General features: G+C 35.2%; 1 protein-coding gene across 1 annotated transcript; it reads right to left on the bottom strand.

The window, feature by feature from the left end:
- Positions 1-1,835: 1,835 nt before the first annotated feature.
- On the bottom strand, positions 1,836-8,946 carry LOC146910001 (uncharacterized). Its single transcript, XM_085727913.1, has 5 exons — positions 8,590-8,946; positions 8,444-8,500; positions 2,726-2,790; positions 2,175-2,494; positions 1,836-1,937 (listed from the first exon to the last, which is right to left on the bottom strand). The coding sequence occupies exons 1-5, from the start codon at positions 8,834-8,836 to the stop codon at positions 1,931-1,933; spliced, it is 696 nt and encodes a 231-aa protein (XP_085584039.1). The 5' UTR covers positions 8,837-8,946; the 3' UTR covers positions 1,836-1,930.
- Positions 8,947-11,031: the final 2,085 nt, after the last annotated feature.

Genomic DNA, 11,031 nt, shown 5'->3' with positions numbered 1-11,031 from the left:
TGATCCTTTTGGAATCTCGCATCATTTTATTCACTTTGTTCACTCGACAGGTGTTTCAAAAGCGCGACAATCTTTAATGCAATTAATTTGGCTCTCTTGTGTGTGCTTGGGTAATTTGAAAACAAATGAATAGCAGGATCTTTAACAATAAGGAAAATTCAACTCATCAACTTCTTCACAACATTAGGTTGCTTTCTTATTGGTGATTGAAGGTAAAATACGTTAATATTGCTTTTGGTTACCATAGTTGGTGGTTTTGCCCTTTTGCTTGTTTGGGCATTAGTTAATAGTTTTCCTTTTGTTGTTTTTTATGACTTGTATTTGTTTGTTAAACTTTGGTGTTCTACTCTGGTATGTCTTGTGCTAGGGAGAATGTTTTTTCGCTGGTAATATATTTCATTTTGCCTAATTCAAAAAAATAATATACAGAAAACAGGTAAAATTGCAAAATTCAGCCGTTCTCCATCAGAATTTATCACCTGATTTGATCAGCAAAAATATGTTAATTCTACATGACTAGGTCCAATCAAGACAATGGAAAATCTCAAACAAATGTTAATACTACATTGCCGCTTAAATCTTTGTTTGAAGTTGATCTTTCAATATAAACTAAACAAACAACACACAAAATGAATTCAACTAGTTTAGGACTAGTTTGTTACATATTTTTTTTAAAAAAAATTGACATTCAACAATTTAGAGGCTTCATAAGATTGTATAATTCATTTTGTGTTTGTTTATCGTAATAAAAAAAAATATGAAAATAGCTTTTAGCTTGTTTGAGTACATCTAAATAAAATTGATTTTTTATTACAAATTACCTCTACCTTCTTTTCACACTTAGAGTTTGTTTATTACAACTTTTTTTTCTAAGAGAATCACTTTTTTTAAACAAACTATTCATTCATGATAGTTTTTGGTACACACTCTTGAAAGTTTTGGTTTGTTTGTTACTAACATTTTTAAAAACTTGGAATCTCGAATAATGTTTGGATCGATACACTAAGGCTTTGTTTGGGAGTTTGGAGGGGAGGGGATGGGAGGGTTTTGGAAAAAAGGAAGGAGCAAGTGGAAGAAATAGAAGACATTGGGAGGAGAGGGCTTTGGAGGTTAATTTTTTACTCATAATAAAAAAATCCCCCTCATTTGGGGGAACTCAAAAATTGTATTGGGGGAGGGTTTTTGGGGGTTATGGATGGTTTATGTGAATTTTTCAAATCCAATCTATGTTGTTATTATATTCTTAAAATTAAAAGTATATTAATCATAAGTATTAGTTTATCATTCTCTAAAAAAACTGTTCTTTCAAAAAATGTGAATTTTTTGTCCATTTTTCTATATATTTCCAACCCCCCAAAACCTTCCCCTCCCTTCCCCTCCAAACTCCCAAACAAAGCCGAGTTAACGTTGTTTGGATAGTTAAAAACAGCAAATTAGAACTTATACATGTTTTGTTGACAACACGGTAACCCCATCACCTAATCCTTCGAAGCTTCCTTTTGCGCCAACATCATTCCTCCATTATTTGCCATAGTGAACCTCAGAATATCACCCTCCTTAACTTTTTTGGCTCTAACAAAATCATTTCAACCTTCAGAAAGAAACTTCTCATGCAAATCTCTACTAGAACTCTTCAAATTGCATTGAAAATGTACACCGAACTCTTGATCAATGACTTTAATGTAAGAAGAATTGTGGATCAAAAACCTCTTAGAAATTCTTCTTGGGAAATTCTACAATGATTTTTCATCAAACATGTGATATAACCAAGCATAACACGAGGCAATAAAAGAAAACATGTACAGATGAGAAAGTATTAATTCCCAGTACACAATCTCCTTTGATCATCGATTCAGTTACTTTAATCCTCCAAGAATTCAATTGGTCACCGTCCATTTCAAAGCGTTTTAAAAATGCAGCGTTTGACGTATTAGAATCTAATGGACCGTACAAAAAAAATAATCCACGTCGGTAGTCATAAATTTATGCATTTTTCTCTTATTCAAAACTACAACTTTCTCAAAGTTAGGAGGTCAAAAGTGCATTTAAACATAGAGCATATTAACGAGATTACCGCATAAATCTAACATACAGCCACCGTAACAAAAGATATGAAAGCAAACCGAGATGAAAAAGAAATCAAGAATAGAAAGGATGGAAGTGATTAGTCTTACACTGTTAAAGGGTTTCCATTGTTGTGCAGATAAATGGTGCCGGGTTGAGCCGGGATGTCGCACATGTACTTGCTGAGGCCAAAACCATATTTATGAATGGCATCTTTGATATCTAGGGGAAGAGAGGAGCCATTTGGGTGATCATCAGCAGCATTCTCATTGAGAAAATGCAGAGAAAGGTCATTTTTGTGAGGAGGCTTAATGGGATAGTTGTCCTTGAACAGTTTGAACCTGTAGCGTTTATGTTCCTCTGAGGAGTATGTTTTGCCATATTTCTTGCACCAAGCTTCGAAGTGTTCATAGAAGTCCGCATCATAAACCTTGAAATAAGTGCAGAAACGGAACACAAAAATGAATGACCCTTGAACATGCAATCCAATCCATTCCATTCCATTCCAAACAATTAATTGTAAGCAGACAGGCAATTAAGGAAATGACCCAAGTATCCAAAAACCAAAACGATAGATCAATTATAGCAAAAAGAACAGACGAAAAAAGAGTGTTTGCCATAAACAATGCATGCAAATTGACACAAGTTGAGTAAAACCTACCCCATTGGTTGTTTCCTTCACATCAGAAGAATTTGGAATTGTTTCATAATCGCCTGTTGGCAACGCTGAAACGGAAAAATAAAAGTCATAGATATGCAAAGGAAGGACAATTATAAAAAGAGTTGGGATCCGTTGACACTAGGTATAGAAAGTATTACAGAAAGTAAAAGATATGTTGTTTATTGTCTAATCAGTGTGTATCTAGCTGTCATTTAATTAGTAGCTGTCTGTAGCTTGCTGTAAAGCTGATCTATAGTTGATCACTTGGTGTAAAGCTGGTCTGTAGTTGATCACTTGCTGTAAAGCTGATTTCTCCTAATTGTTAGGCTAGCTTTCCATTGTTTGTAACTATAATCTCCTCTATATAATGAGGTTGTAATCTGCATATGAATATATTAGTATGAAATATATCTACTATCATTTTTCCACATGGTATCAGTAGCATTCGATCCATTTGTGTGATTTTTTTTTCTTTCTCTTTTCTTTTTCCTTTTGTCAAACTATGGTAGAAAGTCAAATTGCTTCTCCTGGTTTCTCATCCCCCGAAGGTTCTTTGTCATCCAATATGGGGTCAAACAATTCTAATGTGTCTTCTTCTATAGGGGTGGAATTTGAATCCAATCCTAATCAACGATTGAGCTCTGTCATGCTAAACGAGTTCAATTACCTTCCTTGGTCAAGAGCCATAACTCTTGCGCTAGGTGGAAGATCTAAACTCAGTTTTATCGATGAAACATCCTCTTCTCCAGATAAGAAATCTCCAGATTATGAATCTTGGCTATCTAAAGACCAACTGGTGCGATCATGGATTCTGAATTCCATGAATCCACCTCTTGCTGAGATTTTCAGTTATTCAGATTCTGCTGTGCAGCTATGGACTTCAGTTCGTGATATGTATGGTCAACAAAATAATTCCGCTCGCATTTTTGAACTCCAACGAGACATTGTGAATCTGCAACAATCTGGTAAGCCATTTGTTCAATTATTTGGCAGTTTGAAAAGGATGTGGAATGAACTTGAAGTGTACCGTCCACACACTGTCGATGCTGCCATACTTCGTAAACGAGTTGAAGAGGACAAAGTTTTCCAGTTATTAGCAAGCCTTGGTGCTGAATATGAAGATCTTCGTAGTCATATTCTCATGTCATCAGAACTCCCATCCTTATCATCTGATTGTTCAACTATCCAAAGAGAAGAGGTAAGGAAGAAAGTAATGAATGCAGAAAATAAGCATTCATTATCAGAAGCTCATGCCTATTCTGCAAAATCTGACGCTCATGCCCATATCGTCAATCGCCAATCCAAAACAGATTTTTCCTACAGAGGCAAGAGACCAGATTTAAAGTGTCAACATTGTCATCATCTAGGTCATTTAATTGAGCGATGTTGGGTTCTTCATCCAGAACTAAAACCCAAATTTACTAAGGACAAGGGACCCTCAAAGCACAAAGCACATATTGCTGAGACTTTGCAAGGAGACATGGTGAATAATTCTAATCCAATTTCACTCATCAATGAGTTTGCTGCATTTCTTAAACTGAAGGAAGAAAAAGGAGCTTCAAGTTCTGCTAATTCTACAACGCTTCTGGGAAACTTTGCTGGTTTTGCGGATAGGTCGATGAACCCCCTTCATGGAAAAACCGAAGGTATGTCAATTGCACTCTCTACTGCTTTGAGATTTAGTAATGTGCATGATTTTTGGATTGTGGATTCTGGCGCCTCTGATCACATGACAAATAAATTAACCAATCTAGTAGATTTTGAAAAATTTCTAGTCCTTCTCGTGTGTCTGTTGCCAATGGATATTGTGTTCCTGTTATTGGTAAGGGAAAACTAAAGTTATTTCCTAATAATGAGAATGCAGTAGCCTTGTATGTTCCTTCTTTTCCTGTTCAATTGCTCTCTGTTAGCAAACTCACTCAAGCACTTAACTGTCGTGCAATTTTTCTTCCTCGTGTCGTGCTTTTTCAGGACCTTGTTACCAAGAAGACGATTGGTGAAGGATTCTTCTTACAAGGACTATATTACATCTCAGGAAATTTTCTAAACACCAAAAGTTCCCAAGTTGCTACTCTTTCTTCCTCCTTGACAGACCATATTCTCTGGCATCAACGTCTAGCACATCCATCAAATAATGTCCTTACTAGATTAGTTCCTCATTTGGAAAATAAGTCCATTCCTTGTGACACATGTCATTTTTCTAAGTCTACTAGACTACCTTTTGTTTCATCTTTATCTAAAAGTAATAAAATGTTTGAGCTTGTACACTCTGATATTTGGGGTCCTACCATTGAATCCTTTGATGGTTTTAAATATTTTATTACCTTTATTGATGATTTTTCTCGTGTCACTTGGGTTTACATGTTGAAATCTAAAAGTGAAGTTATGACTGTTTTTACGGATTTTCACATGCTTGTTTTAAATCAATTTTCTAGCAAAATTCAAACTCTTCGATCTGATAATGGCGCAGAATACATGTCTAAAAACATGACACAATATTTAAATTCTCACGGTATAGTGCATCAAACAAGTTGTGTTGGCACTCCTCAACAAAATGGAGTAGCCGAACGCAAGAATAGAGACTTGTTGGAAAAGACTCGTTCCTTAATGATACAAATGCATGTTCCAAAAATGTTTTGGTCACAAGGGTTGTTGGCATCAGTTTATATTATTAACCGGTTACCAAGCAGGGTATTATCTTTTAAATCTCCTCTTGAAGTTTTGCAGGGAAAATCTTTTGATTTGTCTTTTTTGAAGGTGTTTGGGTGCATTTGTTTTGTGCATGTGCAGAATACTTTTCGTGATAAATTTGATCCACGAGCTGTTAAGTGTGTTTTTTTGGGGTATTCATCAACAAAGAAAGGATATAAATGTTATCACCCTGATTCAAACAAAATGTTTATTACAAGAGATGTTAAATTTGTAGAAACAACTCCTTACTATACAACCTCTCAAGATTATTTGGAGGATGTTTTCCTTTACCTTTTGTAGGTTATGAGTTATCTGGTAACTTGAATTCATACCCTACTTCAACTGATGCTAGCAATGAAACTTCTCCAACAGAATCTGCCGGTACAAGTTTAGACAAAAATGCAGCCAACTCTGATCGTTCTCAAGCTACATCAGTTGATTTACCACAAGGAGGGCCATTACAAGTTGAGTCTATTCCGCCTGTATGTGAAGATGTTTCACAGCCCCGTCGATATCCTGTCCGAAATCATGCTCCTCCAACAAAGCTCAAAGACTTCGTTACTTATTCAGCATGTCATCCAATATCCAAGTATGTCACATATCATCGATTCTCCTCAAATCATGCAGCTTTTCTCTCTGCCATTTCTAGTGAGCATGAGCCAAAAAACTTCAATGAAGCAAACACTCAACAAACCTGGAAAAAGGCTATGCATGAAGAGCTTCAAGCTCTTGTAGAAAATCAAACTTGGAGTATTGTTAAGCTTCCCAATGGGAAGAAACCTGTTGGAAGTCGTTGGGTGTATAAAACAAAATTCAACTCAGATGGCACAATTAACAGGTATAAAGCCCGACTTGTAGCCCAAGGATTTACTCAAACACTTGGTGTAGACTATAAGGAGACTTTTGCACCTGTTGCTAAAATGAATACTGTTCGTGCTTTGCTTTCGGTTGCCGTAAATTGTGGATGGTCAATGAGCCAGATGGATGTAAAAAATGCTTTTTTACATGGAGATCTTGAAGAAGAAGTATACATGAAATTACCTCCAGGACATCCACAAAGTTCAGATTCATCATTGGTCTGCAAACTTCACAAATCTATTTACGGTTTGAAACAATCTCCTCGTGCTTGGCATGCAAAATTAAGTGCCTCTCTTCAAGAAGTTGGTTTTTTGAGAAGTGCAGCAGATTCTTCATTATTTGTTCGTCATGCCTCAAATGAAACAGTGGTAGTTCTTGTTTATGTCGATGATCTTATTATTGCTGGAAATAGTAATCATGCCATTTCTCAACTCTAGAGCACACTGCAGTCTCGTTTTCCTATCAAAGATCTCGGTCATTTAAATTACTTTCTTGGTATTGAAATGGCAGCTTCTGGTAAAGGTTTATTTCTTAACCAAAGAAAGTACATTCTAGACATTCTTGAAGATGTTGAGATGACGAATTGTAAGCCAGCCCTTACTCCATTGGATAGCAAGATGAATCTTGACACTGCTAGTACACCGTTACAGAATATTAATGACTATCAACGACTGGTGGGTAAGCTTATTTATCTTACCATTACCAGGCCTGACATAACTTATGCAGTAAGTCTTGTAAGCCAGTTTATGCATTCTCCTACAAATTTTCATCTGGGCATCGTTAAGCGCATCTTGCGATATCTTAAAGGGTCAATTGGACGTGGGATTGTCCTAGCCAAGAATGGTCACACACTAATAACTGGTTATAATGATTCTGATTGGGCTGGAAATGCACTTGATCGAAAATCTACTACTGGTTATTGTATGTTTGTCGGTGGTAATGTTGTTTCTTGGCGTAGCAAAAAACAACAGGTTGTTGCTCGTTCTAGTGCTGAAGCAGAGTATCGTGCCATGGCATCTGCAGCTTGTGAAATGATATGGCTCAAGGGTCTTCTTGCTGATCTTGGTTTTCCATGTAGTCTTCCTATGACTCTTTTTTGTGACAATCAGGCAGCTATGCACATCGCGGCAAATCCTGTGTTTCATGAAAGAACGAAACACATTGAAGTTGATTGTCACTTTATTCGTCACCAAGTTCAGAATCATGTTATTCAAACTGCTTATACACGTAGTCATGATCAACTTGCTGATGTATTCACTAAGATGTTGCCAAGCACACAGTTTCATCGCCTGCTGTCCAAGCTTGGATCACTCAATCCTCTTGATCCAGCTTGAGGGGGAGTATAGAAAGTATTACAGAAAGTAAAAGATATGTTGTTTATTGTCTAATCAGTGTGTATCTAGCTGTCATTTAATTAGTAGCTGTCTGTAGCTTGCTGTAAAGCTGATCTATAGTTGATCACTTGGTGTAAAGCTGGTCTGTAGTTGATCACTTGCTGTAAAGCTGATTTCTCCTAATTGTTAGGCTAGCTTTCCATTGTTTGTAACTATAATCTCCTCTATATAATGAGGTTGTAATCTGCATATGAATATATTAGTATGAAATATATCTACTATCATTTTTCCACACTAGGTGTAGTGTCAACGGAATTGTTTGCCTCTTGTCATCAAACATTTTGCCACATGATAACACCAGCGGCCACCACCTATGAATTCTTCCCCAACCACCATCCTCAACATGCAACACCCCTATTATATGATGAATTTAAGGTTATATTGAAGCTATGTATTAAACTCTCCTCGCATGTATATTTATTCCTAGAATATGTTTCTCAGGTTCTCTATAAAATATCAAATTTTAGAATTGGACTCTAATTTTCTTGGACGAATGCGGTAACTGTGTTCTATTTCTGCACCTTCACCGACAGAGAGAGGAAAGGAGGAGCTGAGTATTGAGTTATTCTGTTTAACGGCAGTGTTTTGAGTTGCTAGAGACAATCATGTGATATTTTAAGTGACTGATCACAACCATTGTATTTACAAAAATGAACGGATTAGAATTGGTGTAAATGGTGCAAAAGGATCCTAACTCTTATAAAAAAAATATATAGGAAAGGTTATTAATTACTAAAAGAAAGAAAGTAAAGTAGCATGAACTTCAGATCCCTACTTTCTCTAAGGCATCGAATTGGTAGCATCCGGTAATTCAGATTAACACCGTGTCCAACTGCAATTGTAAAAGGTGAGAAAAGATTACCAAGATAAATCTTAATATGATTTTGTTTAGAAAATGAAAATGAAAGAGGGTGAATATACCTCCTCCTCCTTCGAAAACTCTGGAAAGTCCATAATCCAATGTCCTGTGGAACACTCCTACATCGTGTATCTGAAATTCACCACCGGAGAGATTCATTCTGGAGGAAGAAGGAACCCTCACGCCATTGGGTGGGGTCATTCTGGAGGATGAAAGAAGCCTCACACCGTTGGCGAGATTCATTCCGGAGGAAGCGTTGATTAAGAGATTCATTCCGGACGAAGTGTTGATTAACATTAACATAACCATGAATTGAATTCCAAAACCCTAATCTACAACAAAGGGACGAGCTTGCCTTGCCTTCTTATACCCACAATAATATTGAGCCTGTGTTTTCGGCTAGTTTGTTACAAGTTATACTGGATATTAAATCCCATCATATCCGCTCTATTTTTTTTTTCTTTTCAAAAGACATTTTGTTCGGATTATATAATCTAAAATGTTTTAGATTACAACAAACAAATTGTTTGCACCGGTTTCATGTCTAATATAAAGGATAATGAGGTTATAATTATATCAAATAATCATTATATATATCATTATATCAAAAAAGTTGAAATTATATCATTACACATTTTAACTAATGTAAATCTAAGGTGGCTGGTTATCAAAATCTCTAACCCTAATGACAACCCTAATACCCTATTTCCCTCTCTCCCAAAAAAATTGCAGTCATTATTTAACCATAAATAAATCAAGATCTGTTGAAACACAATAACACAACAGAGATGGAAGCAGCATTAATAAGAGATCAGCAGCAGGAAGAACAAAGTGGTCTTCAGTTACTTGCGCCTCAAAGTTACAGAAACCAAACACTAGTAAAGAGTTAGTTAGATGAAATAACTAACTTCTTGGAATATAGGAAAGTTAGGCAGTGATATAGTGCAGCTAGTACATGTTAGTCTTACAATGTAGTAGCAATAACAAACTATAAAAGAGAACCTTGTAACTAACTTTCATTTTCAATGAGAATTCTACATTTTCTCTTTCACTCTTTCTCTGGTTTTTCTCCTTTTCACTTCAACATTCTTGTTACTCAATAAGATCAAACCTAAAGATTGTTAGAACTTGTGTTAGGGGTTTGCTGCAATAACTTGACCAAGAAGATGATGAAGATGAACATGATGAAATGTGCACATAAATTGCAAAGTGTGTGTGGGACACACTAACCTTTAGGTTTGATTCCCCTCCACCGGTTATGCCAACTGGATGCAAAAGGGTTATACCAGCGAATCACCTTCAGGATACGATGGAATCCTTGATGTGACTTTACGTGGTTTCCTGACTATTCAGACTCATTAATTTAGGAATTAGCGCAGTGTTAATTTGTCTAACTGTTTAGATGAAGGAAGAGTAAATACCCTCAAGTTATGCTTAGTTCCCGAAGATGTAGTCATGTGGTTAAAGGGTCGGGACATTGAAAAAGATTAGGAAGAAAGTCTAGGGTTCGATTCTGACTGCTAACATTTCCCCATCTACCGTAACAAATAATAACAAACTAACATTTGTCTTTCTTCAAAAAAAAACTTCAAAAAAAAAAAAAAACTAACTAACATTTGTCTATAACAAAAACTTTAAAATTGTAGAAACAAATTAATTTGGTCCTCATATCATTAAATTTTCAATAAGGTTTTGAAAATAGCCAAATATTAATCAAACTTTTCAATAAGTTCTTGAAAAACATTTGTCTATAACAAAAACTTTAAAATTGTAGAAACAAATTAATTTGGTCCTCATATCATTAAATTTTCAATAAGGTTTTGAAAATAGCCAAATATCAATCAAACTTTTCAATAAGTTCTTGAAAAACATTTGTCTATAACAAAAACTTTAAAATAACTTTAAAATTGTAGAAACAAATTAATTTGGTCCTCATATCATTAAATTTTCAATAAGGTTTTGAAAATAGCCAAATATTAATCAAACTTTTCAATAAGTTCTTGAAAATATAGCATATATAATATTACGAAATTAGCCTATATTTGTATATTTGATTGGAATTGAACATATCTTAATATCAATTCCGACTCTCAATCAAATAAATTGCGCCTCCAATTCCAACTATCTTATGTACAGATTACTATGTAACAGTCATGAATCTTATGTTGTTACTTGTAGACAAGAATCTATTATTACTATTTTTTCTGAGGGAAGAATCAATTAAAAATTGTACTTCCTCCGCTCTAAGTTACTCCCTTCTTTTCAAAATATATGTTGCAATTTTACAATGTGCATTATTCATATAGGTTACTTTGACCATATTTTTTAACTAATAAGCTCAATTACTCTTTTGGTCCCTTAACTTATTTTTTGGTTTCGTTTTGGTCCCTTAACTATTAAAAGTTTCGTTTTGGTCCCTTAACTTACTTTTTGGTTTTCTTTTGGTCCCTTAACTATTAAAAGTTTCGTTTTGGTCCCTTAACTTATTTTTTGGTTTCGTTTTG

The sequence above is a fragment of the Medicago sativa genome, chromosome 7 (assembly GCF_051527215.1).
Source record: "Medicago sativa cultivar Bolivia chromosome 7, Bolivia_mono, whole genome shotgun sequence".
Classification (NCBI taxonomy): domain Eukaryota; kingdom Viridiplantae; phylum Streptophyta; class Magnoliopsida; order Fabales; family Fabaceae; genus Medicago; species Medicago sativa.
The sequence above is the reverse complement of the archived record's forward strand: the minus strand, read 5'-3'. Positions and strand labels throughout refer to the sequence as shown.